Raw genomic sequence first — 19,474 nt, 5'->3', positions numbered from 1 at the left:
TGAAAGTCTAAATATTTTTACAAATGTACTTGCCATTCTTATTTCACTTTGTCTAGTTGAATGAAGCCATGTATTGTGCAATTGCCCCATGAAGCACATGTACGCAGACACGAGCTATAAGAACGGGACATCACATTTAAAATGGGTTTGCTTTGGATTCCGTCACTAACAAAGAGCAAGATTAACGTTACTTGTCCACTGTGGAAGAGTAGCTAGATAAATAAGTTAGCTAGCTTCTAGTTCCTGCAATATAGCTAGCAAGAAGCTTCTCTAAGGTAAGCATAATGATTACAAATTGTCACTGGCCAGAATTCAACAATCATTTAATGGTCAATTAAATGTTCATAACAACAACTGAATCTAATGTTGTTTTGAATATCTTTCTTAGGCAAGATGAGTGGTAATTCTGGTAAAAATCCTGTGCCCGTCGACACCAATGGCATTACTCCATTTCAACAGATGTTGGCTTCCTGCTCAGGGGCTCTCCTGACGTCATTGTTTGGTGAGCATTGGAACCCTCCCCTACACACATACACTGACTATATATAGATATATAAATAAATAACTGATTATATTATATTTAAACTGGTTGTACAACTGTCTTTTTTCAGTCACACCTCTGGATGTTGTCAAGATCAGACTCCAGGCTCAGAAAAGTCCTTTTCCCAAAGGTAATAAGACAATAATCAATGTAACCTACCATTCCTCCTTTCTCTCTCTAAACCACAGTGCTCAATCCATTATGTATGTCTTCATTGTTTGCCAGGGAAATGCTTTGTGTACTGCAATGGCCTGATGGACCATACCTGTGTGTGTACGAACGGCAACGCCAATGCCTGGTACAAGGCCCCCGGCCACTTCAACGGCACTCTGGTAAACATCTCTAACACCTCTACCCAACTCCCAACCCCCATCTAGATATGCAAGGATTGGGTTGGTGTGTATCCTGTGCAATGTGATGAAAATTCTGTCTAGCCTATCAGAGGGAAACATTGAGATATTGCTCATTCCTTACAGATCTGCACATGTGGCCAAGGGTCAGAGGCTATGGGCGGGATGGGACTAGGGCTGTTACGGTGACCGTATTACTGCCACACGGGCGGTCATGAGTCATGATGGCAGTCAAATTCCACATGACCGTTTAGCCACAGTAATTAGGCTTCTCCAAGCTCTGATGCTGCTGATGGTCATTAGTAGCCTACCAAACTTGCTAACTGCCTGGTACTCAGCACTCTATTGTCCCTCTAAGCACTCTGACATCAATGCAAATGTAATAGAAAATCTAATCAAACACATCATGAGAGTCCATGAGCTCATGTTGTGCAACCTTTCTATAGGCTATGTAATCATGTGAGAAAACAGAGTGATGGCCTCTTTTAAAAAGATAAGGATCCCATCAGCTTTCTATTGACTAGGCCTACTATATTTATTTCTCAACTTTCCTAATATTAAGCACATTATCTTTACAACAGGAGTACAGCCTACCTGGCTGGCATGATAATGAACCATGGGAAAAGCATCCTCCATTTGCTATTTAAGTGCATGATGTCTTTTTTCCCCCTAGTTTCGAAACAGGTGCATGATAATTGTCCATTCTAAATCAAAACAAATGTCACACATATATTATTTAGTTGTAAAGACAAGATTAAATCAAGAATAGTCTAATGGGTGACAATATTAGCATATCACTTGTGAAGGATGCCCAGCGTAAGGCAACAAACAACACATGCCTTTTTTTTGCGACTTTTTCAAATCATAGTCACACACCTCATGTAGCCTAGCCCATAGGCCTATATGTTTTGATAAGGTTTGTATCACAACTAAAGTGGCCAAATAACTTCTTAAAATTAAGCACATTAATCCACGTTACAATGGGTGTAGAGCCTAACTGGCATACACATGCAGTGTGTTAGTTTCACGTTTGGGGAAGATCATTTTCACCATAAAAAGGCACCTTTATAGTAAAATCATTACATGCATAATTGCATTTGCGGTCACTTTTGAGAATGGTGTTTTCCCACTAATGGAACAGTCACGCTTCTAGCCTACTGCCGTGTGCACATTGCTGCGCATATAATGTGAAGAAATAGCCTAATAGTTTATTAAAATGTTAAGCAAAACGTTTTGATCTGTTGCATCAGCCTCATCATTTAAAAAAAAAAATTGTATGCTAGTGGTTGTGAGTGAGAGGTGCTTCAGAGCACACAGCCAGGAGAAGGGAATTATAATTATTATATTCAGCCCTAGGGCACCACGGCCACTAGCCGCAAAAGGCATGGATTTTTTTAGGGGGCATTACTGCCACACAAAGGGGATGCCACCGGGACATTTGAGGCATTATCAAGTGCTTGTCGAATTGTGATTGAGAGACTGATTAAGTGTATACAGCCTGCACTGTACACTCTTCAACAAACAAAGCAAAGCTCATGTCTTTCATGCAACTTTTTTCTAATCATCATTAGTTACTTCTTGCAGCCTTAGAATGTATTAAAAAGCAAAACATATAGCCCAATGTTTGAATCACAACTACATAAATAACTCTAAATTAAGCAAATAGGATTACCTGTGTCTTTGTTAACCGCAACACAGAATAGCAGCATGTGTTCACTCCCTCAATTAGTTTGGAGAAAATATCCTTTCTATTTTATTCAGCTATGTTCACTGGTATTCTTTATACTATAAAAAAATGCCATGGAATTCTAAGCAAATCTTGTCTGCTAAATGAACTAGTGTATCCCACAGCCATATGGCATAGCCAGATCAGGACCTAACATAAGGACAACTCAGAGTATGCTATTCTGTTCATCTGAAAGAGACTACATTTTCTTCATATCATGTTTCTTTAGACCTGTTGAAAAAAATAAATCATGGATTTATTTTGATGGTGTAGGCTATATTACATGGATTTATTAGACTTTTTAAAATGTTGATGTTCCAAAGGTCTGCATCAGCAGCTTGTAGGCTGTGTGGAAGCCAGGATATGTTAAATGTGTTTATGTTAATTAACTGTCAGTTACCGTTAGACCGGCTGTTATTTGCTTGACAATCACTGGCTAACAAAATTTTGTGACCGCCACAACCCGTGGGACTTGGAACCAGCCTCAAGTGATGGACCCATTGAATGCTAACCACAAGCATTATAAAGATGCACAGTGGCAAGAAAAAGTATGTGAACCCTTAAGAATGATCATAACAACAGACAAACACACTCTTCTTAAACTAATAACGCACAAATGATTGTATGTTTCTTGTCTATATTAAATACATCATTTAAACATTCACAGTGTAGGTTGGAAAAAGTATGTGAACCCGTAGGCTAATGACTTCTCCAAAAGCTAATAGGAGTCAGCTAACCTGGAGTACAATCATTGAGACAAGTTTGGAAATGTTGGTTAGAGTTGCCCTGCCCAATAAAAACACTCAAAAATTTTTAGTTGGCTATTCACAAGAAGCATTGCCTGATGTGTACCATGCCTCGAACAAAAGAGATCTCAGAAGACCCAAGAGTAAGAGTTGTTGACTTGCATAAGCTGGAAAGGGTTACAAAAGTATCTCTAAAAGCCTTGATGTTAATCTGTCCACGGTAAGACAAATTGTCTATAAATGTAGAAAGTTCAGCACTGTTGCTACTCTCTCTAGGAGTGGCCGTCCTACAAAGATGACTGCAAGAGCACAACGCAGAATGCTCAACTAGGTTAAGAAGAATCCTAGAGTGTCAGCTAAAGACTTACAGAAATCTTTGGAACATGCTAACATCTCTGTTGACGAGTCTACGATACGTAAAACACTAAACAATAATGGTGTTCATGGTAGGACACCATGGAAGAAGCCACTGCTGCCCAAAAAAACCCATTGCTGCACATCTGCAGTTTGCAAACGAGTATCAAGGATGTTCCATTAAACTAAAGTTGAGTTGTTTGGAAGGAACACACAACAATATGTGTGGAGAAAAAAAGGCACAGTACGCCAACATCAAAACCTCAACTGTAAAGTATGGTGGAGGGAGCGTCACGGTTTGGAGCTGCTTTGCTGCCTCAGGGCCTGGACAGCTTGCTATCATCGACGGAAAAATGAATTCCCAAGTTTATCAAGACATTTTGCTGGAGAATGTAAGGCTATCTGTCAACAATTGAAGCTCAACAGAAGTTGGGTGATGTAACAGGACAATGACCCAAAAGACAGAAGTAAATCAATAACAGAATGGCTTCAACAGAAGAAAATACACCTTCTGGAGTGGCACAGTCAGAGTCCTGACCTCAACCCGATTTAGATGCTGTGGCATAACCTCAATAGAGTGGTTCACACTATACATCCAAAAATATTGCTGAACTGAAACAGTTTTATAAAGAGGAATGGTCCAAAATGTCTCCTGACCAGTGCATGAGTGCAGGTCTGATCTGCAACTACAGAAAATGTTTGGTTGAGGTTATTGCTGCCAAAGGAGGGTCAACAGTTATTAAATCCAAGGGTTCACATACTTCTCCCACCCTGCACTGTGAATGTTTACACGGTGTGTTCAATAAAGACATGAAAATGTATAATTGTTTGTGTGTTATTAGTTTTAAGCAGACTGTTTGTCTATTGTTGTGACTTAGATGAAGATCACATTTGATGACCAATTTATGCAGAAGTCCAGGTAACTCCAAAGGGTTCACATACTTTTTATTGCCACTGTATAATGGTTCGGACACACCAATAGCATTTGCCTGCCGAGAGTACTTAGCTCCTCTGAACAGAGTGCCGGCTGTAGTTTGCGAACCGTGTGTGAACCGATTTTACCTGTAGAATCGCACAAAAGTGTCGGCAGTCGGAAATCAACAGTGTGCTGAATGAACGGTAGACGAACGGGAGATCCACATTCGGTACAACCCTTAAGCATTTATAATGTACATGTACATCAGTATCATGCATTAGTTATTTCTCTGGTTCTTTGACCCTCTCTCTGCAGGATGCCTTTATTAAGATAGTCCGCATGGAAGGTATCAAGTCGTTATGGAGCGGCCTCCCTCCAACCCTGTAAGTCTGAAGTCTGCCGTTACTCTGCCTCATTACTAATTCACACTGCTTACTTGCCTTCAGCACTGATTTATGGTCAGCTGTGTCTTGAGTGGCTTGTCCGCTGTGATTCAGCAAACTCATAGTCTAATGATAATTCAGTTGTTTACGATTGTTTCCGATTGTTCTTCTCATTTGTATCAAGCAGTACGGGTGGGACACTGGGATTTTGTAGACTCAGGGTTTATCGATATTTGATTTGTTAATGTTTTATTTTAAATCTCTCAGTCCTGGATTTGTGTCTGAGCGGTGTGGTAACTGCTGAGTCATGGGCTGTTGATTAATTTGGGAACATTGTATTTGTACCTTTTGCTTGTACCCATCTGATTTGTGTCTGATACAGTAAAAGCTGATTCATTTTATTCGTTGTTTATGGATATTTCATCTGTTGATGTTGGTTTCTTGTTTGTAGATGCCTGATTTCAATGAGTCAGGGTTCTTGAGGAAACATTAGATTTGCATCTCTGTTAATGCTTCTTGCAGTATCATGGCGGTCCCGGCGACAGTGATCTACTTCACGTGCTACGACCAACTGCGTGCTGCCCTGAGGGTCAGGATGGGGTCACACACTGAGGAGGCGCCTCTACTAGCAGGCGCCCTTGCCAGAGGTGAGCTGACCTCTGACCTCACAGGTCACTGTGGTGATGTATACTTGAGAGCGATAAATAGTGATAGAGTGATTAACATTGTTTTGTCTATCCACTAGAAAGACCTTAGTAACCCAACTGCTGCTTCCTATCCTAGACTATGGTGACATCATCTATCAAAACACAACCAAGACCTTACTTTGAGAATTAGATGTCATTTATAACTATCTTTGCAGATTCATTCTTGGATGCCATTATAAGACATCATTGAACAATGTCTGAATCACAAAACTAGCTGTCACTCCCAAACAGAAGACCACTGCATTGGTACTAGTTCCTTTTTAAATGTATCAACTTAAAGTTCCCTGTATATATTAAGGAACACCTAACTTCACAAAACTCGCACTACTTTCGACAACGGCAGTAATTCCAAAAGGGGTTTGGAGTAAATCAAATCAAATTTATTTATATAGCCCATCTTACATCAGCTGATATCTCAAAGTGCTGTACAGAAACCCAGCCTAAAACCCCAAACAGCAAGCAATGCAGGTGTAGAAGCATGGTGGCTAGGAAAAACCCCCTAGAAAGGCCAAAACCTAGGAAGAAACCTAGAGAGGAACCAGACTATGTGGGGTGGCCAGTCCTCTTCTGGCTGTGCCGGGTGGAGATTATAACAGAACATGGCCAAGATGTTTAAATGTTCATAAATGACCAGCATGGTCAAATAATAATAATCACAAGCAGAACGGTTGAAACTGGAGCAGCAGCACAGCCAGGTGGACTGGGGACAGCAAGGAGTCATCATGTCAGGTAGTCCTGAGGCATGGTCCTAGGGCTCAGGTCCTCCGAGAGAGAGAAAGAGAGAATTAAAGAGAGCATACTTAAATTCACACAGGACACCGGATAGGACAGGAAAAGTACTCCAGATATAACAAACTGACCCTAGCCCCCTGACACAAACTACTGCAGCATAAATACTGGAGGCTGAGACAGGAGGGGTCAGGAGACACTGTGGCCCCATCCGATGGCACCCCCGGACAGGGCCAAACAGGAAGGATATAACTCCACCCACTTTGCCAAAGCACAGCCTCCACACCACTAGAGGGATATCTTCAACCACCAACTTACCATCCTGAGACAAGGCCGAGTATAGCCCACAAAGATCTCCTCCACGGCACAACCCAAGGGGGGGCGCCAACCCAGACAGGAAGATCACATCAGTGACTCAACCCACTCAAGTGATGCACCCCTCCTAGGGACGGTATGAAAGAGCCCCAGTAAGCCAGTGACTCAACGCCTGTAATAGGGTTAGAGGCAGAGAATCCCAGTGGAAAGAGGGGATCCGGCCAGGCAGAGACAGCAAGGGCGGTTCATTGCTCCAGAGCCTTTCCGTTCACCTTCACACTCCTGGGCCAGACTACACTCAATCATATGACCCACTGAAGAGATGAGTCTTCAGTAAAGACTTAAAGGTTGAGACCGAGTTTGCGTCTCTCACATGGGTAGGCAGACCATTCCATAAAAATGGAGCTCTATAGGAGAAAGCCCTGCCTCCAGCTGTTTGGGACAATTAGGAGGCCTGCGTCTTGTGACCGTAGCGTACGTGTAGGTATGTACGGCAGGACCAAATCAGAGAGATAGGTAGGAGCAAGCCCATGTAATGCTTTGTAGGTTAGCAGTAAAATCTTGAAATCAGCCCTTGCCTTAACAGTAAGCCAGATCTAAGAGTAAGATCTTTCAGATACGGTACAAAGGCCTGAGTGACTGGAATCATTTACCTACAGAAACCAGGACATTGTAATCACACAGTTCATTTACGAAACCCTTTTTCAACTGTTAAGAACAAACTGTTTGTGTTTTTAACTAATAGAAACATCACCATGTGAGGATATTTGTAAATATGTATGTATACTCTATATTATAGGTACTTAGTTGTATTAGTAGTTGTAGCAGTAGTTTTTATTAGTTATAAGCCTATTCGTAGTTGTACAACAATTTTTTTATTCCGTTTATGTAATTATATTTGATTATCATTATAATTATTTCATTGTTATTATTATTAGACAGTAGTTGCCATATTCTTCTTCTTACTAAGTACTTTAATAAAATATACATATACACCTGTATATGTTGGGACACTCTTGAAAACGAGATGGTGCATCTCAAGAGATTTCATCCTGCAAAATGTCAAATAAATGTGGAAACTACAGACACCTTATTTTCAATCAAATCCAAATCCAATGTTATTAGTCACATGCGCCGAATACAATAGGTGTAGAACTTACAGTTAAATGCTTACTTACAAGCCCCTAACCAACAATGCAGTTTAAAGAATAAGACTTTTAAGTATCAAGTTATTAAAAAGTAAAATAACAATAGCGAGACTATATACAGGGGGTACCGGTACAGAGTCAATGTGCGGGGGTACAGGTTAGTGACTATGCTTAAAGTGACTATGCTTAAATAATACAGGGGGTACCGGTACAGAGTCAATGTGCGGGGTACAGGTTAGTGACTATGCTTAAAGTGACTATGCTTAAATAATACAGGGGGTACCGGTACAGAGTCAATGTGCGGGGTACAGGTTAGTGACTATGCTTAAATAATACAGGGGGTACCGGTACAGAGTCAATGTGCGGGGGTACAGGTTAGTGACTATGCTTAAATAATACAGGGAGTACCGGTACAGAGTCAATGTGCAGGGGTACAGGTTAGTGACTATGCTTAAATAATACAGGGGGTACCGGTACAGAGTCAATGTGCGGGGGTACAGGTTAGTGACTATGCTTAAAGTGACTATGCTTAAATAATACAGGGGGTACCGGTACAGAGTCAATGTGCGGGGTACAGGTTAGTGACTATGCTTAAAGTGACTATGCTTAAATAATACAGGGGGTACCGGTACAGAGTCAATGTGCGGGGGTACAGGTTAGTGACTATGCTTAAAGTGACTATGCTTAAATAATACAGGGGGTACCGGTACAGAGTCAATGTGCGGGGGTACAGGTTAGTGACTATGCTTAAAGTGACTATGCTTAAATAATACAGGGGTACCGGTACAGAGTCAATGTGCGGGGGTACAGGTTAGTGACTATGCTTAAAGTGACTATGCTTAAATAATACAGGGGGTACCGGTACAGAGTCAATGTGCAGGGGTACAGGTTAGTGACTATGCTTAAATAATACAGGGGGTACCGGTACAGAGTCAATGTGTGGGGGTACAGGTTAGTGACTATGCTTAAATAATACAGGGGGTACCGGTACAGAGTCAATGTGTGGGGGTACAGGTTAGTGACTATGCTTAAAGTGACTATGCTTAAATAATAACAGAGAGTAGCAGCGGCATAAAAGGGGGGAGGTGGAATGCAAATAGTCTGGGTAGCCATTTGATTAGATGTTCAAGAGTCTTATGGCTTGGGGGTAGATCCTGTTTAGAAGCCTCTTGGACCTAGACTTGGCGCTCCGGTACGGCTTGCCGTGCAGTAGCAGAGAGAAAAGTCTATGACTAGGGTGGCTGGAGTCTTTGACAATTTTTAGGGCCTTCCTCTGACACCGCCTGGTATAGAGGTCCTGGATGGCAGGAAGCTTGGCCCCAGTGATGTATTGGGCCGTACACACTACCCTCTGTAGTGCCTTGCGGTCGGAGGCAGAGCAGTTGCCATACATGGCAGTGATGCAACCAGTCAGGATGTTTTCGATGGTGCAGCTGTAGAACCTTTTGAGGATCTGAGGACCCATGCCAAATATTTTCAGTCTCCTGAGGGGGAATAGATTTTGTTGTGCCCTTTTTCACGACTGTCTTGGTGTGCTTGGACCATGTTAGTTTGTTGGTGATGTGGACACCAAGGAACTTGAAGGTCTCAACCTGCTCCACTACAGCCCCGTCGATGAGAATGGGGGTGTGCTCGGGCCTCCTTTTCCTGAAGTCCACAATCATCTCTTTAGTCTTGATCACGTTGAGGGAGAGGTTGTTGTCCTGGCACCACGCGGCCAGGTCTCTGACCTCCTCCCTATAGGCTGTCTCGTCGATGTCGGTGATCAGGCCTACCACTGTTGTGTCATTGGTAAACTTAATGATGGTGTTGGAATCGTGCCTGGCCGTGCAGTCATGAGTGAACAGGGAGTACAGGAGGGGACTGAGCACACACCCCTGAGTGTTGAGGATCAACGTGGCGGATGTGTTGTTACCTATCTTTACCACCTGGGGGCGGCCCGTCAGGAAGTCAAGGATCCAGTTGCAGAGCAAGGTGTTTAGTCCCAGGGGCCTTAGCTTATTGATGAACTTTGAGGGCATTATGGTGAACAGCATTCTCACATAGGTGTTCCTTTGGTCCAGGTGGGAAAGGGCAGTGTGGAGTGCAATAGAGATTGCATCATCTGTGGATCTGTTAAGGCGGTATGCAAATTGGAATGGGTCTAGTGTTTCCGGCATGATGGTGTTGATGTGAGCCATGACCAGCCGTTCAAGCACTTCATGGCTACAGATGTGAGTGCTATGTGTCGGTAGTAATTTAGACAGGTTACCTTAGTGTTATTGGGCACAGGGACTATGCTGGTCTGCTTAAAGCAAGTTGGTATTACAGACTCGGACAGGGAGAGGTTGAAGATGTCAGTGAAGACACTTGCCAGTTGGTCAGCGCATGCTCACAGTACATGTTCTGGTAATCCGTCTGGCCTTGTGAATGTTGACCTGTTTAAAACCTCTTGATACTAGCCATCCCGGATCCGGGATCGTAAATACAGCCTCAAGCCCATTACCATAACGCAACGTTAACTATTCATGAAAATCGCAAATGAAATGAAATAAATATGCTAGCTCTCAAGCTTAGCCTTTTGTTAACAACACTGTGATCTCAGATTTTCAAAATATGCTTTTCAACCATAGCAAAACAAGCATTTGTGTAAGAGTATTGTTAGCTAGCGTAGCATTTAGCGTAGCATTCAGCGGGCAACATTTTCACAAAAACAAGAAAAGCATTCAAATAAAATAATTTACCTTTGAAGAACGTCGGATGTTTTCAATGAGGAGACTCTCAGTTAGATAGCAAATGTTCAGTTTTTCCAAAAAGATTCTTTGTGTAGGAGAAATTGCTCTGTTTTGTTCATCACGTTTGGCTACAAAAAAAAATCGAAAATTCAGTCATCAAAACGCCAAACTTTTTTCCAAATTAACTCCATAATATCGACTGAAACATGGCAAACGTTGTTTAGAATCAATCCTCAAGGTGTTTTTCACATATCTCTTCGATGATATATCGTTCGTGGAAGTCTGCTTTCTCCTCTGAATCACATGGAAGAATGCTTGCAGCTGAAGATTACGCACCAATTTTGACAAAGGACACCGGGCGGACACCTGGTAAATGTAGTCTCTTATGGCCAATCTTCCAATGATATGCCTACAAATTTGTCACAATGCTGCAGACACCTTGGGGAAACGGCAGAAAGTGTAGGCTCGTTCCTGGCGCATTCACAGCCATATAAGGAGACAATGGAAAACAGCGCCTCGAAAAATGTTCTCACTTCCTGTTTGAAGTTTCATCTTGGTTTCGCCTGTAGCATCAGTTCTGTGGCACTCACAGATAATATCTTTGCAGTTTTGGAAACGTCAAGAGTGTTTTCTTTCCAAAGCTGTCAATTATATGCATAGTCGAGCATCTTTTCGTGACAAAATATCTTGTTTAAAACGGGAACGTTTTTTTATCCAAAAATGAAATACTGCCCCTAGAGTCTCAAGAGGTTTTGCTCACATTGGCTGTGGAGTCGCCCGGAACAGCTGGTGCTCTCATGCATGTTTCAGTGTTATTTGCCTCGAAGCGGGCATGGAAGTAGTTTAGCTCGTCTGGTAGATTAGTTCAAACGGATTTAAGTAAGTTTCCCTGCGTTAAAGTCCCCGGCCACTAGGAGCGCCGCCTATGGATGAGCGTTTTCCTGTTTGCTTATTGCGTAATACAGCTCATTGAGTGCGGTCTTAGTGCCAGCATTGGTTTGTTGTGGTATGTAGACAGCTATGAAAAATACAGATGAAAACTCTCTAGGTAGATAGTGTGGTCGACAGCTTATCATTAGATACTCTACCTCAGGTGAGCAAAACCTCGAGACTTCCTTAGATATCGTGCACCAGCTGTTGTTTACAAATATGCATAGTCCGCCACCCTTTGTCTTACCAGATGCCGCTGTTCTATGCTGCCGATACAGCATATAACCAGCCAGCTGTATGTTGATAATGTCCTCATTCAACCACGACTCCGTGAAGCATAAGATATTACAGTTTTTAATGTCCCGTTGGTAGTTTAATCTTCCTCGTAGGTCGTCGATTTTATTTTCCAATGATTGCACGTTAGCTAGTAGAAAGGAAGGCCTACGAATTCTCAGAAGGCAGCCCGACCTTCGCCCTCTTCACGCAAATTACGGGGATTTGGGCCTGTTCCCGGGAAAGCATTATGTCCTACACGTCAGGCTTGTCGGGCTCGTTAAAGGAAATAAGAGCGCCTGCCAGTTGGTGGTGAGTAATCACTCTTCTGATGTTCAGAAGTTATTTTCGGTCTTAAGAGACGGAAGCAGCAACATTATATACAAAATAAGTTTTAAAAAAAATATGGTACAAACAACACAAAAAACAGTTTGTTAGGAGCACGTAAAATATCAGCCATCTTCTCCAGCGCCATGATATAATTATGGCCTCCTTTTCATGTGAGAAAGAAATGTATGTGTTTAACTGCTCTGCTTAACTGCTCTTTCTGTGTGTAGTGCTTATAAGTGTTTTCTCTCTCTCTCTCTTTCTCTGTCTCTCTGTGAGTCAGTGGGCTCTGTGACAGTGATCAGTCCGTTGGAGCTGATCCGTACGAAGATGCAGTCCCAGAGAAGTTCGTACAGGGAGCTGAGTGAGGTTATCCACTCTGCAGTACGCAACGAGGGCTGGCGGTCTCTCTGGAGGGGCTGGGGACCCACACTGCTTAGAGACGTGCCCTTCTCAGGTAGAAATAACACAATGTCTATCTTTTATGAGAATTTTGTTATCAATGTTCATAAACTTCAATTAATCTACTCAGTCTGCAACCCAGAGTTTGTAAGATTCTGGTTGAATGAAACAGACAAGAGTCCCAGTTTACAAAAGTCAGTGTTTATTCACGAGAACGTTCTAACGTCAAAAATGTAAACCCAGTCTTTATAACACACACAAACACGTTCAAATCTTAAGCTACGCCTTGTTTAGACAGTCTGTGTTTTTACACAGATACATTGTTTAATCTGCAACATGTTTCCTAATTTTCTGCCAGCCTAACAGTTTCTCCCCTCCACGGGTGGAGACAGAATGTCCTGTAAGGAACACAGTATTACAACTTGTCTGTCGATAGCTCCTCTTATCATTTGTTTCCCACTTGCACCCTGCTTACATACTAAAAAGGAATAAAAGGTCCTTGTTCTAATTCTGACTAAAACTACACACATCATCAGATTAGAGTTTTATGATTCTAATACATTTAATAAAATGATATGGTTTCAGAGTTGAATTATTTCATCATTATCTTTAGACATAAATTATTTTATCACTATCACTTTTTCTCTCTGTTAGAAACAACACAATGTCTATCACTATCTCTCAGGTAGACACAACACAATGTCTATGACTATCTTTCTATCTCTCTCAGGTAGACACAACACAATGTCTATCACTATATAACTATCTCAGTTATATAACACTCTATTTCTCCCTCTCACTTCTCTCTAGCTCCCTCCTCTCTCTCCTCTCCCCCTCCTTCTCTCAAGCCCCTGTTCTCGCTCCCTCTCCTTCTCTCTGTCTCTTAGTGTTTGTTAACAGGAGTTCCATGTTGTGTCTGTTTCCTCCTCAGCCATGTACTGGTATAACTATGAGAAGGGGAAGGCGTGGCTGTGTAAGCACAACAACATCAGAGAGCCAACGTTTGCCATCACCTTCATATCCGGAGCGGTGTCTGGATCAGTGAGTATTCTAGCTGTCCTCTCAGCTCAACTCAAACTGTTCTGTCTAGTAGAGCACCTAGATATATTGAACATTGAATATCTGATATAGTTTGTTGTACCTTTCTAATGTTATTCTAGCTCTGTAACTCTTCTTCTGTGCTGACATGGTGTTATTCCATCTAATACTGCTAGAGGGCAGCATTGTCAAATATAAGTGTGATTTCTAACCCTTGTTTATGTCTTCCTCCAGATCGCTTCCATAGTAACTCTTCCCTTCGACGTCGTGAAGACCAGGAGGCAGGTGGAGATAGGGGAACTCCAGGCTATGAATTGTGGGTATAGAACTCCAGGCTGATCACCTGATTTATGGAATCATCCTTATGATCTTTAGTGATGTGTTGATGTGTAGTGATCCTGTACTACTAACCCAGCTATGTTGTCATGTCTCTGCAGTGTCGTCCAAGGCCTCCTCCTCCACTCTCAGTGTGATGACCAAGATTGTGGCTGAGAACGGAGTGGGTGGACTGTTTGTAGGTAGGTCAGGCTACAGGGATAGTTCACCCAAAACACACAGTTACCTCAGGTTAGTCTCCTAACTGGTGACCTACTTTCTCTCCTTATCCCTCTCCTCCACCCCTCTCTCTCCCCCGTCACTCCCTCTCCTCCAACCCTCTCTCTCCCCCGTCACTCCCTCTCCTCCAACCCTCTCTCTCCCCGTCACTCCCTCTCCTCCAACCCTCTCTCTCCCCGTCACTCCCTCTCCTCCACCCCTCTCTCTCCCCGTCACTCCCTCTCCTCCAACCCTCTCTCTCCCCTGTCACTCCCTCTCCTCCAACCCTCTCTCTCCCCCGTCACTCCCTCTCCTCCAACCCTCTCTCTCCCCCGTCACTCCCTCTCCTCCACCCTCTCTCTCTCCCCGTCCCTTCTCCTCCACCCCTCTCTACCCCTTTCACTCTCCACCTCCACCCCTCTCTCCCCCCCTTTCACTCTCTCTCCTCCACCCCATCTCTCACCCTTTCACTCTCTCACCCCCACCCCTCTCTCTCACCCTTTCACTCTCTCTCCTCCACCCCATCTCTCACCCTTTCTCTCTCACCTCCACCCCTCTCTCTCTCCCCTTTCACTCTCTCTCCTCTACCCCCATCTCTCACCCTTTCACTCTCTCACCTCCACCCCTCTCTCTCCCCCTTTCACTCTCTCACCTCCACCCCTCTCTCTCCCCCTTTCACTCTCTCTCCTCCACCCCCATCTCTCACCCTTTCACTCTCTCACCTCCACCCCTCTCTCTCCCCCCTTTCACTCCATCTCCTACTTTTCTCTTCTAGGTTTCCTTCCCAGGGTGATCAAGGTGGCCCCAGCCTGTGCCATTATGATCAGCTGTTATGAGTTTGGGAAAGCCTTCTTCCGCAAGCACAACCAGGAGAGGCTGCTGACCAGCACCACCTGACCTGACTAGGGCCTCTCACACACACAAACCACCACCATAGACAATACCAAGAACATAATCAGACATCGCCAACAGTAGGTATTGGCTACCTCTACCTTTCCAAGGGTCCTTAGAGATTTTCAGGTGTAACTTTGCATGCCTGTGTCCTCCCAGCTGCTTAGACACTCCAACACTCCTCACTGTTATAAAATGTTCAAGTGTGATCTGTCATGTGACTAGCTGAAAGTAGCTAATGTTGGCGTTTAGGACCCAAGAACGCCAGGACTTGATTCTGTTCCAAAGCAGGAAATATTGGCAGACATGAAAACAATATTGAAGACAAATATTTGTAGGTAAACAATATTATTCATATTTTATCTTCTATTTCTCAATCAAGGTATACTGCACTTAATCACCATACTAATTGTGACAAGAGAAAATAGTAAAAGTGCACAGATTGTATTTGAAATATATAGTTTTTTTTGCCAAATCATGAAGGTATTATCATTTTCACAACTACTTAAAAAGAATTAGCATAATCTTTTTCCTGTGCACCCATGGTGAAATATCATGTTGTGAAGTGCATTTAATTACACTGGCCTGTAGGTGGTATCAGAGACTTGTCTGTTACCAGAAACTGGGGAGGGTCATATTGGACAAGTGTTTTATCCCATTATGTTAATTATTGAGGTATGGGGGTTGTGTGCACTGTGCCATCCGGGGTCTGACAGTAATAATAATCATTTGATGGATGCTTATATTTGTCCTGTTTCACACATGTAGACGTGTGTATTATATCCATGTCTGAAATGGGGAAATGTGTTTTTTGGATATCCCGACTCCTCCTTAGACACCCTCGGAGAGTGGAGTCAGGGACAGTAGAGATGAGGGTCAAAGTTGTGGATGAGGCGGGATAACTTCTGGTTAGTAGTCTCTGTCCCGCAGAACCCCCTCTCATTCCCTGCCGCTTTCTCTATCTCAATTCATGACCCTAACTCTCACCTCATTCTCAACCCTATTGGAAGAGAAGGCCCAAGGTCCTTCAGGATACATGTTCTGTTCAGTGCCAGACTGCCAGTTTAAACCTGAAATTCAACTCTTAACTTGCACCGCTTCCAGAATCCCATATTCAATCCCCAGTCAGCCAGACATGGACTGTGACAACCTGTACATGTTCTCAAAACATGTAGCAATGATATATATTTCTATTGTTTAATATATTCTACAATGATCACCTGCAGTGACACGTTTTCCAACTTTGTACAGAAATACATAGAATAAAAGTCACATTTTGACATTGGAATTGTTGAATCAATTGTTTTTATTAGATCAGCAAAGATTTGTGATTTGTTTCAATCCAGTAGTTTCTGTTGTTAACATGTAATAATTCCTATGATAATACAATTCATAATTGAATCCTGTTGAACAAATCTAAATGACGGAGGTAGTGGTGGCTTCCGTTGCGTCAGCGTACCACAACAACTGATCAAGTTAAAAGGAAGAAGGGCTAGCATGGGGAGGTATCATGTGCTGTTCCACTGTTACAGAGACTTTCCCTGGTAAGATCCTAGCAGCGTAGAGATTACTGCCAATGTTGATGTATGGAAACAATCTCTCTGTAAAAGTCTGTGTGAACGTGTGTATGTGTGTGTTATTATCAAGGTCGTAAAAGGACAGTGTATCTCTGTTCCAGTCCAGCTGCACTCTGATCCGATGGGGTTTATTTTCCAGTGTCAGGACAGTCTGTGGCCCTTTTGGACAACGTGCCCAGTATTTATCATTAAAATAGCCTACACGCCAGAGTCCAGTCTGTACCACTCCCTTCCTCTGGACAGACTTATAGACTACACCTACAAACCATATTGTATTGTCCCTGACGTCTGTATCCCAACTGTGTGTCCCAGAGTCAAAGCCCTCAGAGCCCAGGACCATTCGATAGTTATCAAACCTCTCTGGGTTGTCAGGAAGCAGCTGTATCTCATCACTGAATCTCATACTGGTCAGATCGTCAGACAGGATGAGACATGGATGGGCAGTGTTGGGGTCCAGAATCACAGGCGCTGAACAGAGAAAAACAGAGACATGTTTAAAACCAGAGATCCACTGTTTGTTTTAATTTACTGGGACATTATTGCCAGATGATCAGTGATATTATTTTATCTGAAATTGTCTGAATGCAATTTAAAAATGTTTGTGAAGATATGAACATTGGTAAGAATACAATCAGACTCACTGTATTGAACAGACTTCAGCATCTTCTCCAAAACTCTGACCTGCAGGTTTCCCAGGTGCTTTGCCACATTGATCAGCGCTCCAGAAACAAGCTCTGGATCTGGGCTTGTGCACTGGGCTCTAGAAGAATATCCAAGAGTTAGTGATACGGTGGGGTTGGGTTCAGAACCACAGGGAAGAGAGAGAGAGAAGAGGCCGATCACTTAGGGTCCAGATTCTTCACCCTTCACCTGAAGTGTTGCGGACAAATAGGCCGTAGCCTTACCTTTTTAACGTGTCCTTGTAGTTCTGCAGGTGAACAAAAGAGCAAATCAATCAATAATACATGTAATCACTGAAATCAATCATCAGTTAATTAATAAATCTATCCCATATAACCTCTAGACAGCACAGAAGTATTGGTCCTTACCTGCAGGAATGAGATGTCATCAGATACCAGGTCCTTCTTTATGGCTCTCGTTGTGTCTAAAATGGCTGCTATCTCTCTGTTCATATCATCAATCATCTTCTTCATCCTCCGACTCTTCTCCTCCTCTTCCTCCCTCAGGACAGCCATCCTGGCTGCCTCTTCATATCGTAGAAACTGGTGAAGTTTCTCGAAGTCCTCCTGAATCTGATTTTCTGTCTTCTGGGCCTGGCTCTGGAGACAGTGTGTCATCATCAGGCATTACACTATATTTCATATCAATCTGAAAGGTTTTTCAAAACATTTTACTGTTCGAGAGGCTGTATGGAACATTCGTTGCTTATGGTTTACTTAAAATGTTGGCTTGAGTGTTGCCTCTATGGTTCATATACACATGATATAACAATCAACTTCTAGACTCATGAAACCACACAATCCTTAGTTTAAGGCTTTTGCTCATAGTCGTGGGAAGGTGTACCCATTTTTTTGTCCAATTATGTAATTTCTTGGTAATATTTTTGTACATTTAGGGGACCCCTTTTGGCTCAAGCCAAATGCTAAAAAAATCATTCTGATACACTTTCATATGCATATTGCATTGTAACATTACAAAGCAGTCTTACCTTAATAAGCTCTGCTGTTTCTTCAAAGCTTTGTTTGACTTGTTTAAATCCCTCCAGCTGCTCCTCTAAGGGTTTCAGGCCTGTCTCTAAGAGCTCTTCCTACAATTCATTTAGTTCATTTACTTGTGTGATTTTAATGATTGCACGCAAAATGGATGGATATGAGAATGTCACATTCTGATCAAACAGAACAAGGCCTTAGAAAATTGTTGCTTTTCAAAGAGAACATCAAGGCTGTACAAGTACGACAGGGTAGCTGAATATGATAAGGACCTCTTCTACACTAGACATTTGCTAGGAGAGAATGATCCTGTTATAGTGAATGTACTGTGTATGTTAGTTGATATTTTGTATCGTACCTTGCGATCCAGAGCAGCCTCATCTACTGGGATACATTCATGTGTGTTATGTTTACTTGAACCCTCACACACCGAACAGACAGGCTCTTCATGCTCCAGACAGAACAGTGTGAGTTGCTTGCTATGCAGACTGCAGACATGTTTAGCTGAAACATTCTCACTCAGCATACACAGGTTCTTCAGAGCCATCGAATCCTTATAGCATTTTATGCTGCACACTGGACATTCCCATGATTCCATCCATTTCCAGTAGGACTCCAGACAGGCTATACAGCAGCTATGGCCACAGGACAGGAGAACAGGTTCCTTGAGGATTTCAGAGCACACAGGACAGGGGAGATCCTTCTCTGGGACAGACGCCTGGGAGGCCATTTTCTCACTCCCTAATGGCATTTGGAGTGAAGAGGTTACTTTCAATGTGAAAACTCAGCCTGGTTTAGTCAGCAGCTTTCTTACCACAGTGTTGATGAATAGTTTTGCAGTTGTAGTTAGTTTGAGTCCTGTGTTGCGTCTGTCTTACATCTGGGAGATCTGTGTATGAAGCCAGTAAAATGGGTGCATTGCCATGTAAACTGATCTGTGAGACATCACTCAAGACATGACAACTCCTTAAGGAGAGTGGGGGAAGAGATCTAGAAGCCATTTTCTAAAAATAAAATATTAGTCTCTAGTTTTCTCAGCTGTTTGTATCAGTCTTGCTCAGTGAGCAGGGATTTAAGTATCTGTGTTGCTGGAGCTTCCTCCTACTCAGTAGCTGCTGGAGTAAGTTGTGATTTACTGTGCTTAATTTGAGTCCTGTGGTGACAGAACAGGTCATTAAACACCAGTTTAATGTTACAGTCAGG

General features: G+C 42.8%; 2 protein-coding genes across 3 annotated transcripts; one reads left to right on the top strand and one right to left on the bottom strand.

The window, feature by feature from the left end:
• The first annotated feature begins 35 nt into the window (after positions 1-35).
• LOC112222705 (solute carrier family 25 member 40) lies at positions 36-16,312 on the top strand. The gene is made up of 11 exons (XM_024385429.2): positions 36-275; positions 389-502; positions 612-671; positions 767-873; positions 4,949-5,016; positions 5,539-5,663; positions 12,443-12,616; positions 13,493-13,602; positions 13,834-13,915; positions 14,037-14,117; positions 14,909-16,312. The coding sequence occupies exons 2-11, from the start codon at positions 394-396 to the stop codon at positions 15,028-15,030; spliced, it is 1,038 nt and encodes a 345-aa protein (XP_024241197.2). The 5' UTR covers positions 36-275; positions 389-393; the 3' UTR covers positions 15,031-16,312.
• Positions 16,313-16,318: 6 nt separating this feature from the next.
• Positions 16,319-19,206, bottom strand: LOC112222704 (E3 ubiquitin-protein ligase TRIM39-like). Of its 2 annotated transcripts, XM_024385427.2 has the most exons (6): positions 18,630-19,206; positions 18,271-18,369; positions 17,651-17,881; positions 17,507-17,529; positions 17,243-17,361; positions 16,319-17,069 (listed from the first exon to the last, which is right to left on the bottom strand). In XM_024385427.2, the coding sequence occupies exons 1-6, from the start codon at positions 19,020-19,022 to the stop codon at positions 16,501-16,503; spliced, it is 1,434 nt and encodes a 477-aa protein (XP_024241195.1). In that variant the 5' UTR covers positions 19,023-19,206; the 3' UTR covers positions 16,319-16,500. The 2 variants fall into 2 exon arrangements, with proteins under 2 accessions (XP_024241195.1, XP_024241196.1); XM_024385428.2 differs by lacking the exon at positions 18,271-18,369 and having other exon boundaries at positions 18,630-19,204.
• Positions 19,207-19,474: the final 268 nt, after the last annotated feature.

The sequence above is a fragment of the Oncorhynchus tshawytscha genome, unplaced genomic scaffold (genome assembly GCF_018296145.1).
Source record: "Oncorhynchus tshawytscha isolate Ot180627B unplaced genomic scaffold, Otsh_v2.0 Un_scaffold_17_pilon_pilon, whole genome shotgun sequence".
Lineage (NCBI taxonomy): Eukaryota > Metazoa > Chordata > Actinopteri > Salmoniformes > Salmonidae > Oncorhynchus > Oncorhynchus tshawytscha.
Note: the sequence above shows the minus strand (reverse complement) of the source record. Positions and strands in the feature narration are given on the sequence as shown.

Coding starts and splice junctions, on each gene's coding strand:
- LOC112222705 (XM_024385429.2), top strand. CDS start 394: ATGAGTGGTAATTCTGGTAAAAATCCTGTGCCCGTCGACACCAATGGC. Junction 874..4,948: donor GCCACTTCAACGGCACTCTG/GTAAACATCTCT, acceptor CTCTCTCTGCAG/GATGCCTTTATTAAGATAGT. Junction 13,916..14,036: donor GGAACTCCAGGCTATGAATT/GTGGGTATAGAA, acceptor ATGTCTCTGCAG/TGTCGTCCAAGGCCTCCTCC.
- LOC112222704 (XM_024385427.2), bottom strand. CDS start 19,022: ATGCCATTAGGGAGTGAGAAAATGGCCTCCCAGGCGTCTGTCCCAGAG. Junction 17,882..18,270: donor AAACAGCAGAGCTTATTAAG/GTAAGACTGCTT, acceptor CACTGTCTCCAG/AGCCAGGCCCAGAAGACAGA. Junction 17,362..17,506: donor TACAAGGACACGTTAAAAAG/GTAAGGCTACGG, acceptor ATATTCTTCTAG/AGCCCAGTGCACAAGCCCAG.